Source organism: Tachyglossus aculeatus, chromosome X5 (genome assembly GCF_015852505.1).
Source record: "Tachyglossus aculeatus isolate mTacAcu1 chromosome X5, mTacAcu1.pri, whole genome shotgun sequence".
Lineage (NCBI taxonomy): Eukaryota > Metazoa > Chordata > Mammalia > Monotremata > Tachyglossidae > Tachyglossus > Tachyglossus aculeatus.
Window position 1 is genome coordinate 13,819,065 of NC_052097.1, and position 18,001 is coordinate 13,837,065.

At 47.1% G+C, this 18,001-nt stretch overlaps 1 protein-coding gene across 1 annotated transcript in view; it reads right to left on the reverse strand.

Moving 5' to 3' along the window:
* MANBA (mannosidase beta) overlaps positions 1 to 18,001 on the reverse strand; it is a 145,196-nt gene that overhangs the window by 110,649 nt on the left and 16,546 nt on the right. Inside the window, exons 3-5 of the mRNA XM_038769197.1 lie at positions 16,691 to 16,785; positions 11,648 to 11,753; positions 3,573 to 3,743 (exon numbers count right to left, since the gene is read on the reverse strand). Coding sequence (XP_038625125.1) covers positions 3,573 to 3,743; positions 11,648 to 11,753; positions 16,691 to 16,785 — 372 coding nt within the window. The remainder of the gene's footprint in view (positions 1 to 3,572; positions 3,744 to 11,647; positions 11,754 to 16,690; positions 16,786 to 18,001) is intronic.

Consider the following 18,001-nt stretch of genomic DNA (forward strand, 5'->3'; position numbering starts at 1 on the left):
TCACAGTCTTAGTCCCCATTTTACAGATGACGTAACTGAGGCCCAGAGAAGTTAAGCGACTTGCCCGAAGTCACACAGCTGACAAGTGGCAGAGGCGGGAGTCAAACCCATGACCTCTGACTCCAAAGCCCGGGCTCTTTCCACTGAGCCACGCTGCTTCTCTAACCCCCTGGCACTACCCAAGCCCTGTAACAGAGAAGGATAAAGACTTCCACGAGCAAAGAAATGTCTCCAACTTTTCATCCCTTTCTGGGCATGCGAGTGCTTTATAAACGACCTCTGCGGCTCAGAAATGAACTAGTACTGGGATTTCTTTAGCCGATGACACTATTGCTACCTTCCAGAGACACCTACGGTTCCCACTAAAGAATGTTTTGGCTTACAGGGTTTTGGCAAGATGCATCTGCAAGCCTCACAGTGAACCCTGAGGCCAGTTGTTCCTGTTAAAATTGCCCCGTTAGAATCATATTAATTCAGCCAGGCAAATTGGCTCGGACCCACGCGATACAAGCCCCTAAGGGCCAATTCCCTGGGCCCGTGAAAGCCAGGGGCCCCTTATGTGTTTCCAGCTGTGGGAGTAAAGTCAGTGTTCCTACCCCTAAAAGAGTTCTTTGGCTGAATTCCCAGCTTGTACACACCGGGCTTCCAACAAGCAGGCCAAAAACCAGTTAAAAGTTTGGAAGTGGGGCTGAAAAGAGCCAAAATCAAGTCACCGAAGTCTACTCGAGTCTACCCAAAGTCTACCAAAGTCAGAAGCAGCGTGGCTCTGGGGAAAGAGCCCGGGCTTTGGAGTTGGAGGTCATGGGTTCAAATCCCGGCTCTGACAACTGTCGGCTGTGGGACCTCGGGCAAGTCACTTAACTTCTCCGGGCCTCAGTTACCTCATTGGTAAAATGGGGATGAAGACCGTGAGCCCCCCGTGGGACAACCTGGACACGTTGTAACCTCCCCAGCGCTTAGGACAGTGCTTTGCACATAGTAAGCGCTTAATAAATGCTATTATTATTATCCGGCCACGCCAAGCTCCAGTCCCCAGAAAGCCCCCTCACTCACCCAAGTCAGTCAACTGTTTTTATTGAGCACTTACTGTGTGCAGAACACTGTACTAAGCGCTGGGGGAGTCTAATGCAACAATTCCCTGCCCACAACAAGCTTATAGTCTATCAGACATTAATATAAATAAATAAATTACAGATATGTACATAAATGCTGTGGGGGTGGATGAACAAGTCGGGGTGATGCAGAAGGGAACTGAGGAAAAGGAAAAGAGGGCTTAGCCAAGGGAAGATCTCTTGGAGGAGACGGGCCCTACTGAAGTGGGAAAAGAGTAATTGTCTGTCGGATTTGAGGCGGGAGGGCACTCCAGGCCAGAGGCAGGACTTGGGCGGAAGGTCGTCGGCAAGATAGATGAGATTAAGGACTAGTGAAAAGGTTAGCATGAGAGGAGTGACATAGAGGTGGTAATTGAAGCTAAGTGAGCAAATGAGTTGTCCAAGAGACTGGGTGTAATAATAATAATAATAATGTTGGTATTTGTTAAGTGCTTACTATGTGCCACGCACTGGTCTAAGCGCTGAGGCAGATCCAAGGTAATCAGGTTGTCCCACGTAGGGCTCACAGTCTTCATCCCCATTTTACAGATGAGGGAACTGAAGCCCAGAGAAGTGAAATGACTTGCCCAAGGTCACCCAGCTGACAAGTGGCGGAGCCGGGATTAGAACCCACGACCTCTGGCTCCCCAGCCCGGGCTCTTTCCACTGAGCCACGCTGCTTCTCTGAGTGTACGTGTACGTGCAGAACATAAGGGAACCCAGAGCTGAACGGCAGTCAGCCCAAAACGTGGGCTAAATTCCGCCTCTCCCGTCAAGTTCCTGGGAAAAAACCTGTGTTTTGTGGAAACTGCCTACTGATACGGGGAACTGCAGGAGATGGGTTGATACGACTGGGAAGGAAAGTAATTGCAGGCCCACAAATAGACACTTTTCCATCGCTGCCGAGAAAAGCAGCATGTAACTGTCTCCACCTTCCCTCGTGTCCCCGAGAGCCCCACTCCCACTTGGTCCATGCCCTCCAGGCCGGAGATAATAATAATAATGATGGCATTTATTAAGCGCTTACTATGTGCAAAGCACTGTTCTAAGGGAAAGCGGCTCCAACGCCCTCTCGGACTCTTCCATCACCGCCTCCTTCCCTCCCGTACACGAGGGTCCCCGCTTCCGGCTTGCTCCCGCTGGCTCTCGGACTTCTCCACGAACTCCAAGATTCCCAGTCCCGTGGCACTTATGAATATATCTGTAGTTTATTCGTATAGATGTCTGTCTCCCTCCCCAGACTGTAAGCTCAGTGTGGGCAGGGATCGTGAATGTTTATTGTTGTACTGTACTCTCCCGAGTGCTCAGTACAGTGCTCCACACGCAGTAAGTACTCAATAAATACGACTGAATGAATTCAATCGTACTTACGGAGCGCTTACTGGGTGCAGAGCAGTGTACTAAGCACTTGGGAAGTACAATTTGGCAACAAAGAGAGACAATCCCTGCCCACAACGGGCTCACCGTCTAGAATGGGGGAGACAGACATCAAAACAAGTACAAAGGAATCAATTTAACAGAATTCAATAGATAGCATGTCAAAACAAGTATACAGGCATTAATATAAACAGAATTATAGATATGTACATATATACACAAGTGATGTGGGGGGGGGAGGAGGGAGGATAGAGCAAAGAGAGTGAGTTGGGGCGATGAGGGGGAGAGGGAGCTGAAGTAAAAAGGGGGAGGCTTAGTCTGGGAAGGCTTCCTGGAGGAGGTGGGCCTTCAGTAGGGCTTTCAAGGGGGGAAGTGTGATTGTTTGGTGGATTTGAGGAGGGAGGGCATTCCAGATCAGAGGTAGGACGTGGGCCAGGGGCTGACGGCAGGACAGGCGAGAACAAGGCCCAGTTAGGAGGTCAGCAGCTGAAGAGCGAAGTGTGCAGGCTGGGCTGGTTGAAGAAAGCAGGGGCAAGGTGATGGAGAGCTTTGAGGCCAATAGTGAGGAGCTTTTGCTTGATACGAAGGTTGACAGGCAACCACTGGAGATTTTTGAGGAGGGGGGGTGACATGATCTGGGCAGCAGAGTGAAGTGGGCTGAAGTGGGGAGAGGAAGGACGTTGGGAGATCAGAAAGGAGGCTGATGCAGTAATCCAGTCGGGATAGGATGAGTGACTGTACTAATGTGGAGAGGAAAGGGTGGATCTTGACGATGCTGTGAAGGTGAGACCGGCATTCCACGCCAGAGGTAGGACGTGGGCCGGGGGTCTACGGAGGGACAGGCGAGAACGAGGCCCAGTGAGGAGGTTAGCGGCAGCAGAGGAGCGGAGGGTGCGGGCTGGGCTGCAGAAGGAGAGAAGGGAGGTGAGGTAGGAGGGGGCGAAGTGATGGAGAGCTCTGAAGCCGACAGTGAGGAGTTTTTGCTTGCTCTGGAGGTTGATAAGTAACCACGGCAGCCAAAGCAGATCCCGGCAGCGAAATGCCCCGGGAGCTTCCGGGTGCCCGGCTGAAAGCGCGAGAAGGGTCTGAGACTGAGGGCATTACCTTGCGGACAAAGTTAACGTGGCATTCCCCTTTCTGCACAGGGGGCGGGCAGTCTGGGGGCACACGGTAGCCAGCATGAGCCCTGCTCTTTTGGGCAGCGTAGGAAATCGCCGACTGGAAACGCAGCTCTATCAGGTTGACGTTCCTGATGACGCTGGTGATGTCAAAGGTCTGCATCAAAGAGAAACAAAAGGGAGCGGGAGAAAGATCGCTATGCCACAGAACCTGCCTTATGTGACTTATTAGAGAAGCAGCGTGGCTCAGTGGAAAGAGCACTGGCTTTGGAGTCAGAGGTCATGGGTTCAAATCCTGGCTCTCCCACTTGTCAGCTGGGTGACTCTGGGCAAGTCACTTACTTCTCTGTGCCTCAGTTACCTCATCTGTAAAATGGGGATTAAGACTGAGAGCCCCCCCGTGGGACAACCTGATCACCTTGTAACTTCCCCAGCACTTAGAACAGTGCTTTGCACATAGCGCTTAATAAATGCCATTATCATTATTATTATTATTCCCCTGCCCCCAATCACGTTCCTTCAAAAACATTCAGACTATGCTTCCCCGCTCCACAAGAAACTCCAGTGGCTGCCCATCCACCTCCGCATCAAACAGAAAGATGTGGGAAAACGTGTGAATCGAATCTGGATGCCCCAAGGCTGTGAGTTGCGGGGAAGACCTAGCTAAGGCTAGTACCAAGCGCTTAGTACACTGCGCTGCACACAGTAGGCGCTCAGTAAAAACGACTGAATGAATGAACTAGAACATCTGCAATGACAGTGTGGGTTCCTGGAATTTCCTAAATTCTCTTTTAAATTCTTTCCTATCAAAACCCAGCCGACACACTTCGGCCCACTAATGCTCACCTTCTCACTATCTCTGTCTCGTCTGTCTCGCTGCTGACCGCTCGCCCGAATCCCATCTCTGGCCTCGAATGCCCTCCCTCCTCCTATCAGCCAGATAATTGCTCTCCCTCACTTCAAAACCTTACAGAAGGCACATCTCCAAGAAGCCCTCCTCTCCTATTCTTCCACTCCCTTCTACCACGCTCTTACTTACTCCCAAGCGCTTAGAACAGTGCTCTGCACACGGTAAGTGCTCAATAAATACGGCTGAATGAAAATGCAATTCATCTTCCCTCCCATCCCGAGAGCACATACGTATAGATCTGTAATGTATTTATTTATCCATTTATTTGTTCGTTCATATTACTGTCCGTCTTCCCCTCTGACTGTGAGCTCATTGTGGGTCGGAATTTGTCTGTCTGTGGTTATATTATACTCTCCCAAGCGCTTAGTACAGTGCTTCGAACTCAGTAAATACGACCGAATGAATGAATCCACTCGATTCATCCCCATTCGTTCATTCAATCGTATCTATTGAGCGCTCACTGTGTGCAGAGCACTGTACTAAGCGCTTGGGGAGTACCAGTCGGCAACATATAGAGACGGTCCCTACCCAACAACGGAATCACAGTCTAGAAGGGGGTCTTATCCACATCTATTTCAACACTTATTGAATAGGATGCTCTCAAGGTTCAGACTAACTTTCCCATCTGCAGGAAACAATCCCAGAGGGTAATTCTTGTTGTCTGACTTCAATTCCTAAAAAAGATGAAATTCAGCTGTCTTGGTTGGTTGGGGAGGAAAATGTGTGAATCGAATCTGGATGCCCCAAGGCCATTAGTTGCAGGAAAGACATAGCTAACGCTAGTACTGAGCGCTTAGTACGGTGCTCTGCACACAGTAAGCGCTCAGTAAATATGACAATGAATGAACCAGAACATCTGCAATGACTATGAGGGTTCCTGGAATTTCCTAAATTCTCTTTTAAAGATTATTAAACACGCAGAAATCCACAGGACCTGTTATCCCTATCCCAGCACGTGCACACCCTGCAAAAGTGAAATTTCGGTATATTCCTTCAGACAGACTTCTTTCCTGGGTGATGGTTGCTCTCTACAAATGACTGACGTAAGTTACACATCCTATACTCCGGACTAGTAATAATGTAATGGGGGAAAATGTCAAAAATAACAGGAAAATAATGATCTCAGTCAAATTCCTGGAAAGCAAGCAAGTCTGCACTTCTATCACTGAAAAGGTGGATTCTGAAGATAAGTGATAAATCGGAAAAGCACACAGAGTCGTGGGAAAGTGACAAGAGGTATCTAGTAGAAGTAATAGTGGCAGAGAAGGATAGAGGGAATCAGAGGACCTGGGTTCTAATCCTGACTACGCCACTTCTCTGCTGTGTGACCTTGGGCGGGTTCCAACTTCTCTGGGCCTCAATTACCTCACCTGTAAAATGGGGATTTAGACTCTGAGCCCCATGTGGGACACGGACAGAGTCCAAGATGATTAGCTTGCATCGGGAGAAGCAGCGTGGCTCAGTGGAAAGAGCCCGGGCTTTGGAGTCAGAGGTCCTGGGTTCAAATCCCAGCTCCGCCAATTGTCAGCTGGGTGACTGTGGGCAAGTCACTTCACTTCTCTGCGCCTCAGTTCCCCTATCTGGAAAATGGGGATTAAGGCTGTAAGCCCCCCGTGGGGCAACCTGATCACCTTGTAATCTCCCCAGCGCTTAGAACAGTGTTTTGCACATAGTAAGCGCTTAATAAATGCCATCACTATTACTATCAGAAACACTCCACAAATCCAGAGCCACTTGCTTCAACTCTGAGCATCTGAGTTTCTTATCCAACTTAATAATAAATGCTATTATTATTATTATTGTTATTATTACTACCCCAGTGCTTAGTACAGTGCCTGGCACATAGTAAGCGCTCAACAAATACCATAAAATGTACACTGCTCCACGCTCCATATGCCTTTTCTAAGCCCTCCTTTCCTCTTCTCTCACTCTCTTCTGTTTCACCCTGACTTGCTCCCTCAATTCAACCCCTCCCAGCCCCACAGCCCTTACGTTTATATCTGTAATTCATTTATATTAATGTCGGCCTCGCCCTGTAGACTGTAAGTTTGCTGTGGGTAGAGAATGTGTCTGTTACACTGATATTGGAGAAGCAGCGTGGCTCAGTGGGAAGAGCAGGGGCTTAGGAATCAGAGGTCGTGGGTTCTAATCCCAGCTCCGCCACTTGTCAGCTGGGTGACTTCGGGCAAGGTACTTAACTTCTCTGTGCCTCAGTTCCCTCACCTGTAAAAAAAAAAAATGGGGATTAAGACTGTGCAAGTTTGGGCGAGTTACTTAACTTCTCTGTGCCTCAGTTCCCTCATCTGTAAAAAACGGGGATTAAGACTGTGCAAGTTTGGGCAAATTACTTAACTGCTCTGTGCCTGAGTTCCCTCATCTGTAAAAAATGGGGATTAAGACTGTGCAAGTTTGGGCAAGTTACTTAACTCCTCTGTGCCTCAGTTCCCTCACCTGTAAAAAATGGGGATTAAGACTGTGAGCCCCACGTGGGACGACCTTATTACCTTGCATCTCCCCCAGCGCTTAGAACAGTGCTTGGCATACAGTAAGCGCTTAACAAATACCATCATTATCATTATTATTTTTTTTTTTAATTATTACACTCTCCCAAGTGCTGTACACACAGTAAGCGCTCAATTACAATTACTGAAGAGGAGATTAAAATTAAACCCCGTCAGCCATCTCCAGCTCTTATGAACTCAATCATAATAACGGCATTTGTTAAGCACTCACTATGTGCCAAGCACTGTTCTAAGCACTGGGGAAGATGCAAGGTGATCAGGTTGTCCCACGTGGGGCTCACAGTCTCACTGTGAGGTTACTGAGGCACAGAAAAATTAAGTGACTTGCCCAAGGTCACACAGCAGGGATGTGGCAGAGCCGGGATTAGAACCTTCTGATTCCCAGCCGCGTGCTCTATCCATTCATTCATCCAATCGTATTTATTGAGCACTTACTGTGTGCAGAGCACTGTACTAAACGCTTGGGAAGTACAAGTTCATACAGAGACAGTCCCTAAACAAACAACGGGCTCACAGTCTAACCACTACACCATGCTGCTTCTCTCCCACACGCTTAGTATAGTAGTCAGAACACAGTAATAATAATAATAATAATAATAATAATGGCATTTATTAAGCACTTACTATGTGCAAAGCACGGTTCTAAACGCTGGGGAGGTTACAAGGTGATCGGGTTGGCCCACGGGGGGCTCACAGTTTTAATCCCCATTGTACAGATGAGGGAACTGAGGCCCAGAGAAGTGAAGTGACTTGCCCCAAGTCACACAGCTGACAATTGGCGGAGCCGGGATATGAACCCGGGACCTCGGACTCCAAAGCCCGGGCTATGTGCTCTGCACATAGTAAGCGCTCAATAAATACAATTGATGATGATGATGATGATGATGTATTTATGTTTGTACATATTTATTATTCTATTTATTTATTTTACTTGTACATATCTATTCTATTTATCTTATTTTGTTAGTATGGTTGGTTTTGTTCTCTGTCTCCCCCTTTTAGACTGTGAGCCCACTGTTGGGTAGGGACTATCTCTATATGTTGCCAACTTGTACTTCCCAAGCGCTTAGTACAGTGCTCTGCACACAGTAAGCGCTCAATAAATACGACTGATTGATTGATTGATTGCTTGATTTCCACTGAGCCACGCTGCTTCTCTAGTAAGCACTCAATAAACGCGAGTGACTGAATGAATATTTGTAAGTACTTTATTTATATTAATACCTGTCATCCCTCTAGACTGTAAATTCGATGTGGGCAGGGAATGTGTCCACCAACTCCGTTGGATTGGACTCCCCAGTGCTTAATATAAGGCACTGAACACAGTAGATCAATTGCTACCACTGACTGATATGACTTGGCACGCGGGGAATTAATCAAGTGACACAGGTTGACTATCTAGAGGACTCTGAACATAAGGAGCAGCGGGAGCTGTCAGATTTTCCGAGGAGGGGAGTTCCAGCTGGGTGACTTTGGGCAAGTCACTTAACTTCTCTGGGCCTCAGTTACCCCATCTGTAAAAAGGAGATTAAGACTGTCAGCCCCACCTGGGACAGCCTGATCACCTTGGATCTCCCTCAGTGCCTGGCACATAGTAAGCGCTTCGCAAAAGCCATTATTAGTATTCCAAAATGGAGGGAATGAAGGTGAAAGGGTCAAGAGTGAGGTGCATCTCAAAGTTGGGTTGGGGGAGGGTGGGGGGGCAGAATGATAATATTAATGGCATTTATTAAGCGCTTACTATGTGCCAAGCACTGTGGGAGATGTTCGGGAGCAGCCGGTGAAGAGAGCGGATACTAAAGATACTACAGGTTTCAGAGCAACAGGGCACGGTACAATCGTCTTGTAGTTTCTATTAGATTTCACTTGATGCTCTACAAATTTGGCCAATGGCTCTACAGTAAATCAAAAGGTTGGCAATACCATTGACATTACGCACTGAATAAAAAAAAAGACACAGATTGATCAATACAACCCTAAAATGGATGGCTCAGAATTAGGAAACAGGCCGCTTAAATACAAAAAAAAAAGGTTACTAAAATTCTGCAGTTTTTTTAATGGTATGTTAAGCGTTTAATACGCGCCAGGCACCGTTCTAAGCGCTGGGGTATTCATTTATTCATTCAATCGTATTTATTGAGAGCTTACTGTGTGCAGAGCACTGGACTAAGCGCTCGGGAAGTACAAGTGGGCAACATATAGAGATGGTCCCTACCCAACAACGGGCTCACAGTCTAGAAGGGGGAGACAGACGACAAGACAAAACATGTGGACAGGTGTCAAGTCATCAGAATAAACAGAATTAAAGCTAGACGCACATCATTAACAAAATTAATATGTACAGGTAAAATAAATAGAGTAATAAATCTGTACAAACACATATACAGGTGCTGTGGGGAGGGGAAGGAGGTAGGGCGGGGGGGATGGGGAGGAAGAGAGGAAAAAGGGGGTTCAGTCTGGGAAGACCTCCTGGAGGAGGTGAGCTCTCAGAAGGGCTTTGAAGGGAAGAAGAGAGCTGGCTTGGCGGATACGAGATATTCAGGTTGGACCCAATCCATGTGGCAACTGGGGCTCACAGTCTTAATCTCCATTTTACAGATGAGGTAACTGAGGCACAGAGACTTATTTATTAATGGCATTTAAGCACTAAGTGCCAGACACTGTACTAATGGCTGGGGTAGATATTAGCTAACTGAGGCACAGAGACTTCGTTATTAATGGCATTTAAGTACTTACAGCGTGGCAGACGCTGTACTAAAGGCTGGGGTAGATATTAGCTAATCAGGTTGGCCCAGTCCCTGTCCCACATCGAGCTCGCGGCCTTAATCCTTAATCCCTAATAACGCCTGTCAATCTTCGAATCAAGCAGAAACTCCTCACCCTGGGCTTCCAGGCTGTCCATCCCCTCGCCTCCTCCTACCTCACCTCCCTTCTCTCCTTCTCCAGCCCAGCCCGCACCCTCCGCTCCTCCGCCGCTAATCTCCTCACCGTTAGGCCTCGTTCTCGCCCGTCCCGCCGCCGACCCCCGGCCCACGTCATCCCCCTGGCCCGGAATGCCCCCAATCCCTCCGCACATCCGCCAAGCTAGCTCTCTTCCTCCCTTCAAGGCCCTACTGAGAGCTCACTTCCCCCCGACTGAGCCCCCTTTTTCCTCTCCATCCCGCCCCGTACAAGACGCATCAAAAAGACCACCACAATAGAGTTAGTGGAGAACAATACAATAAACAGATATGTTCCTTGCCCACCTGACGCCGATGCTCTAGAGGGAGAGACAGACACTAAAATAAGTTACTAAAAGAGAAACGGTAGAGAACGAAGATATGTACCGATGTGCTGAGGCGCTTAAACGGTAGTTTAGTTATCTATCCTACATTTCTATCCTACTTATTTTATTTTGTTGGTATGTTTGGTTCTGTTCTCTGTCTCCCCCTTTTAGACTGTGAGCCCACTGTTGGGTAGGGACTGTCTCTATGTGATGCCAATTTGTACTTCCCAAGCGCTTAGTACAGTGCTCTGCACATAGTAAGCGCTCAATAAATACGATTGATTGATTGATTGATTGATTAAAACTTCCAAAATATGAACGGCACTGATACAGGTATTAGGGAATGGGGCTTTTCAACTTTTTATTATTATTCTTACTACTAATAATATTTGTAAGCACTTACTCTGTGGGGGAAATAAAAAATAATCAGATGGGACACTGTCCCTTTCCCCCCGCAATCAAAGAGGGAGGGAGATGTTGTCCCCGTTTTCTTATGACCCTCTTGCCTCAGTCTCTGACCCTTAAAGCAACCATGCAGATCTGAGGGATCAGAAGACAGGGGATGGGACACAAAGAGACGAAGGGCCAGGAGCTCGATAATAATAATAATTAGGGCATTTGTTGAGCGTTTCCTATGTGCCAGGCACTGTAATAAGAGCTGGGGTGGATACAAGTAAATCGGGTTGGACACAGTCCCCTCACGGGGTTCACAGTCTCAATCCCCATTTTACAAATGAGGTCACTGAGGCCCAGAGAAATAATAATAATGGCATTTGTTAAGCGCTTACTATGTGCAAAGCACTGTTCCAAGCGCTGGGGAGGATACAAGGTGATCTGGTGGTCCCACATGGGGCTCACAGTCTTAATCCCCATTTCACAGATGAGGGAACTGAGGCCCAGAGAAGTGAAGTGACTTGCCCACGGTCACAGGGCAGACAAGTGGCGGAGCCAAGATTAGAACCCACATCCTTCTGATTCCCAAGCTCTATCCATTACTCCACGAAGGCCAGTCCACTTCGAACTCTGCACTGGGAAAATGCGGGATGAGGAATAATGAATATTCGTTCATTCAATCGTATTTATGGAACGCTTACTGTGTGCACAACACTGTACTAAGCGCTCGGGAAGTACAAGTTGGAAAAGAGCTTGTGATCTGTCCTCAAGAAACGTGTTTATGGTTTAGAAGCTACAGAATCCAATGATACTTGGACAATTCTCCATTCCCAGTGCATATCTTAGACCACAATCCAGTCAGCCAGCACATCAGGAGTGGCACGTGCCGATTCGGGAACAGTGCTCTGCACATAGTAAGCCCTTTAATAAATGCCATCATCATCATCATTTTGGAGCCGGCAGTTACTTACGTATCTGTTGAACATGTTGTCTGTTTCCCCGACGGTGACGTTGTTCATCAAGACTTGTGCCACCGTGTCGACGCCCTCGAAAACCAAATTGACTTTCTGCCATTTGCTGAGAAAATAGTAAAGGAACATTAAAAATAATGAGGGTAATCTGAACAGACAGAGGCACTCTTCACCCCAATGACAACTGCTTTCTGGAAAATGTGTCAAGTCAAAACGTACATCGGTATCAATTTTCTCATACGAATAATGGCATAAAAAGGAAATTGGTTCCCGTACCAGGGCCGGATATTCTACTGAGAACAGAGCTACCCCAACTTGAGCGCTTATTTATAGATTAGTAATATTAATATATTTTAAAATTCATTCATTCATCCATCCATTCAATCGTATTTATTGAGCGCTTACTGTGTGCAGAGCACTGTACTAAGCGCTTGGGAAGTACAAGTTGGCAACATGCATTTGGTAAATTGACATTACTGATCGACAATCGAGTATGCAACTGAATAGGCTTCACAAAGTTACGGCATCTACGTCGAATGGTAGAGGTTCCAAGATAAGGTGCCCAGGGTCATTTCTTCGGAAGTAAAATGGCCAGAATCCTCTCTCACCAAACATCTGCCCTCACCTCTGGAGCATTAAAGGCTCCTGTATATATGTTTGTACATATTTATTACTCTATTTATTTATTTTACTTGTACATATCTATTCTATTTATTTTATTTTGTTAATCTGTTTGGTTTTGTTCTCTGTCTCCCCCTTCTAGACTGTGAGACCACTGTTGGGTGGGGTCCGTCTCTATATGTTGCCAACTTGTACTTCCCAAGCGCTTAGTACAGTGCTCTGCACACAGTAAGTGCTCAATAAATGCGATCGATTGATTGATTAAAGGCGGCTGGGTAGTAAAGTCAAAGCTGAGGTTTGTAAAAATTCATTCATTTATATTTATTGAGCGCTTACTGTGTGCCGAGCACTGTACTAAGCGCTTGAAAAGTGCACTTGGAAGAGAAGCAGCGTGGCTCAGTGGAAAGAGCCCGGGCTTTGGAGTCAGAGGTCATGAGTTCAAATCCCGGCTCCGCCAATTGTCAGCTGTGTGACTTTGGGCAAGTCACTTCACTTCTCTGTGCCTCAGTTAGCTCATCTGTAAAATGGGGATGAAGACTGGGAGCCCCACGTGGGACCACCTGATCACCTTGTATTGCCCCCAGCGCTTAGAACAGTGCTTCGCTCATAGTAAGTGCTTAATAAATGCTATTATTATTATTATTATTATCATCATTATTATTATTATTATTACAATTCGGCAACAGGGAGAGACAATCCTTGCCCACAACGGGCTCACAGTCTAGGAGATAAAGGAGCATTTAGAAATGCTTTTTAAGTGCCACTCACTGCCATTCCAAAGGCCTAACGTTGAGGATTGCCTTCTTTAGACTGTGAGCCCCAAGTGGAACAGAGACCGTGTGTTGCTGTTTTGGGGGGTTTTTAAATGATATTTTTTAAGCACTTATTGCGTCAAGCAATTTTCTAAGCGCTGGGCTAGATACAAGTTAACAAGCCAAATACAGTCCCTACCCCACACGGGGCAAGTAGGAGGGAGAATAGGTATTCGAATCCCCAATTTGCAGCTGAGGAAACTGAGGCCCAGAGAAGTTAACGACTTGTCCAAGGTCACACACCATTCAAGAGGCAGTGCCAGGATTCCACTAGACCCCAGTACTTAATCTGACTGTATTGTCTCTAGCCCAGTGCTTAGCACATGGTAAGAGCTTAAATACCACGATCGTTATTCACCCCAGAAAACTTTTCTACAGACTGAACGTAACCTCCAAAGAAATTATACCCTAGTCAGGGTCATTCAGCTCCAAATGAAAAGAATAGCAAACCCAGGTCACAAGGATTCATTCATTCATTCAATTGTATTTATTGAGCGCTTACTGTGTGCAGAGCACTGTACTAAGTGCTTGGGAAGTTCAAGTTGGCAACATATAGAGATGGTCCCTACCCAACAACGGGCTCACAGTCTAGAAGGGGGAGACAGACAACAAAACAAAACATGTGGACAGGTGTCAAGTCATCACAATAAACAGCTAGATGCACATCATTAACAAAATAAATAGAATAGTAAATATGTACAAGTAAAATAAATAGAAGTAATAAATCTGTACAAACATATATACAGGTGCTGTGGGGAGGGGAAGGAGGCAGGGCGGGGGGGATGGGGAGGAGGCCATCGAGAAACACCGATCGGCTTCAATCCTGGAGGAATCCTCAATCCTGGAGGAATTGATTCTATTGCTAGTGGTTTGCCCCAGGCCCTCTCTCATCCCATCTTGTACTTCCCAAGCGCTTAGTGCAGTGCTCTGCACACCATAAGCGCTCAATAAATACGACTGAATGAACAAATGAATCCCTGCCCGTTTTGTTGCACGGAGACAAAGAGGACAACGAGCAGGTAGGCAAGCGAGGTGGTGACACGCTGAGAAGACCATACGAGGGTTTTTTGGTTGTTGTTGTTGTTGTCTGATTTGGTTTTTTACAAGCAAGACTCCTATATGGCCAGAGTAACTGCCTCAGAGGGCTCCTGTGCCATAACCCAGCCCTTTCCTCTCCATCCAAACCGCTCCCATGCTGGTTCGATCTCTCATCCTATCCCGACTGGATTACTGCATCAGCTTCCTCTCTGATCTCCCATCCTCCTGTCTCTCCCCCCACTTCAGTCAATACTTCACGCTGCTGCCCGGATCATCTTTGTGCAGAAACGCTCTAGACATGTCACTCCCCTCCTCAAAAATCTCCAGTGGCTGCCAGTCAACCTACGCATCAAGCAAAAACGCCTCACTCTCGGCTTCAAGGCTGTCCATCCCCTCGCCCCCTCCTACCTCACCTCCCTTCTCTCCTTCTCCAGCCCAGCCCGCACCCTCCGCTCCTCTGCTGCCGCTAACCTCCTCACTGGGCCTCGTTCTCGCCCGTGCCACCGTCGACCCCCGGCCCACATCCTCCCCACGGCCCGGAATGCCCTCCCTCCAAACATCCGCCAAGCTAGCTCTCTTCCTCCCTTCAAAGCCCTACTGAGAGCTCACCTCCCCCAGACTGAGCCCCCTTTCTCCTCTCCTCCTCCCCATCCCCCCCCACCTCCTTCCCCACCCCACAGCACCTGTATATATATTTGTACAGATTTATTACTCTATTAATTTTACCTGTACAGATTTACTATTCTATTTATTTTGTTAATGACGTGCATCTAGCTTTAATTCTATTTGTTCTGACGACTTGACACCCACCCCCATGTTTTGTTTTGTCGTCTGTCTCCCCATTCTATACTGTGATCCCATTGACGGTAGGGACCGTCTCTAGATGTTGCCAACTTGAAATTCCCAAGTGCTTAGTACAGTGCTCTGCACACAGTAAGCGCTCAATAAATACGATTGAATGAATGAATGAATCCTTGTGACCTGGGTTTGCTATTCTTCTCATTTGGAGCTGACTGACCCTGACTAGAGTGTAACTTCTTTGGAGGTTACATTCAGTCTGTAGAAAAGAATGAATGAACCCAGCAGGCAGTCGCCTGGGAAGCTGGTGCAGTCTTCACCGCCTGCGGTGGCCAGCTATTTTTCTGGATTCCTCCTGGACCCATCCGCCTCTCGGGAGAGCCCAGGTGATAAATGACCGAAATCCCTTCACCAACAGCAGGCAGTACCAAACTAGAACCCAGGTCCCCCGGTCCCCAGAGTGGTGGTCTTTCCGCTGACACGCAGGCTATAGTAGACGTCCTGGCTTAGTGGAGAGAGCACAGGTTTGGGAGCCAGAGAACCTGGAGTCTAATCCTGGCTCTGCCACTTGCCTGCTGTGTGACCTTGGACAAGTCGCTTCACTTCTCTGTACCTCAGTTGCCTCATCTGAAAAACCGGCACTCAATACCTGATCTCCCTCCAACTTTGACTGTGAGCCCCACGTGGGACAGGAACTGTGTCTGACTTAACTTGTGCTTAATACAGTGTCTGGCATGTAGCGCTTAACAGATACCACTCTTATTATTACTATGAAGCTGAGCCTCAACAGTTCAGCAATAAGAAGCATCCATTTCTTCGCTACCTTCTTAGTCCTTGAGAAGGCAATAATTGGGAAATTACAGGCAGAGGGAAGGAGAGGAGGCAGGGAGAAACATGCTTTTAAAAACAATAATAACGGCATTTATTAAGCGCTTACTATGTGCAAAGCAATCAATCAATCGTATTTATTGAGCACTTACTGTGTGCACAGCACTGTACGTAAGCAGCGTGGCTCAGTGGAAAAGAGCCCGGGCTGTGGAGTCAGAGGTCATGGGTTCGAATCCCGGCTCCACCACATGTCTGCTGTGTGACCTTGGGCAAGTCACTTAACTTCTCTGAGCCTCAGTTACCTCATCTGTAAAACGGGCATTAAGACAGTGAGCCCCATGTGGGACAACCTGATCACCTTGTATCCCCCCCAGCGCTTAGAACAGTGCTCTGCACATAGTAAGCCCTTAACAAATGCCATCATTATTATTATTATTATTACTAAGTGTTTCGGAAATACAAGTTGGCAACATATAGAGACGGTCCCTACCCAACAGTGGGCTCAAAGCACTGTTCTAAGCGCTGGGGAGGTTACAATGTGATCAGGTTGTCCCTCGTGGTGTTCACCATCTTCATCCCCATTTTACAGATGAGGTAACTGAGGCAAAGAGAAGTGAAGTGACTTGCCCAAAGTCACACAGCTGACAAGTGACAGAGCCAGGACTTGATCCGATGACCTCTGACTCCAAAGCCCATGCTCCTTCCACAGAGCCACACTGCTTCCCCATAACATAACATTATAAAACATAAATATAAACATAACGTAACATGAAAAATAACATAAACGTCACCACAGAATGTGGTTCTTCGGTCCGACGTGGCTTTAAGTAGGTTGAAGTTACGGGCAACTGAGCAGGCTCCTAAATTCCGTACTCAAAATAATCAGGCTGAAAACGTTCCTTAATTACCAATTTACTTCTGATTCAAAAATCCTACCACTACATACCCAATGTCGAAAGGAGTCTTGAACACTTTACTATAGGTCCAGTTATCCAAGGAGATCCAGCGGTAATCCACATCGTTGAACCGGTAGTAGGGATCCTGCCAACAGAAAGGAGTATGGTTGTACATATTTATTACTCTATTTATTTATTTATTTATTTATTTTACTTGTACATTTCTATCCTACTTATTTTATTTTGTTGGTATGTTTGGTTCTGTTCTCTGTCTCCCCCTTTTAGACTGTGAGCCCACTGCTGGGTAGGGACTGTCTCTATGTGATGCCAATTTGTACTTCCCAAGCGCTTAGTACAGTGCTCTGCACATAGTAAGCGCTCAATAAATACGATTGATTGATTGATTGAGGGGGCGAGGGGATGGACAGCCCTGAAGCCGAGAGTGAGGAGTTTTTGCTTGATGCGTAGGTTGACAGGCAGCCACTGGAGATGTTTGAGGAGGGGAGTGACACGCCCAGAGCGTTTCTGCACAAAGATGACCCACCTCCTTCCCCTCCCCACAGCACCTGTATATATGTTTGTACAGATTTATTACTTACTTGTACATATTTATCATTCTACTTATCAATCAATCGTATTTATTGAGCACCTACTGTGTGCAGAGCACTGTACTAAGCGCTTGGGAAGTACAAGTTGGCAACATATTTATTTTGTTAGTGAAGTGCATTTAGCTTTAATTCGGTTTGTTCTGACGACCTGACACCCGTCCCCGTGTTTTGTTGTCCGTCTCCCCCTTCTAGACCGTGAGCCCGTTGTTGGGTAGGGACTGTCATTACATGTTGCCGACTTGCACGTCCCCAGCCCTTGGTACAGTGGTCTGCACACAGTAAGCGCTCCATAAATACGACTGAATGAATGAATGAATGACTGAAATACCACCGACGGATGGACTGATATCACAAGTGCCATTCTGGCGGAACCTGCAGCGTGTCTCCTGGGGGATTCCGGACTCCCCGCCGACTGCAAACCTGGTCTGGATTGACTGAATAGTTAACACAGAGGGGAGGGTTGACAGGGGAAATAAAGGGATTAGTCAAGGAAGGGACTCTTGGGGAAGGTATGATTTTTAGGAAGGTTTGGAAGGTGGGGAGATGTGGGTATGAAGGGGAAGGAAGTTCCACGCTCAAGGGAGAACATGGGCACGGTGTCGGTGACAGGATAGATGGGATCAAGGTACAGAGGGTGGAATGTGTGGGTTGGGTTATAATAATAATAATGATAATGATGGCATTTATTAAGCGCTTACTGTTCGAAGAGCCGGGGAGGTAACAAGGTGATCAGGTTGTCCCACGTGGGGCTCA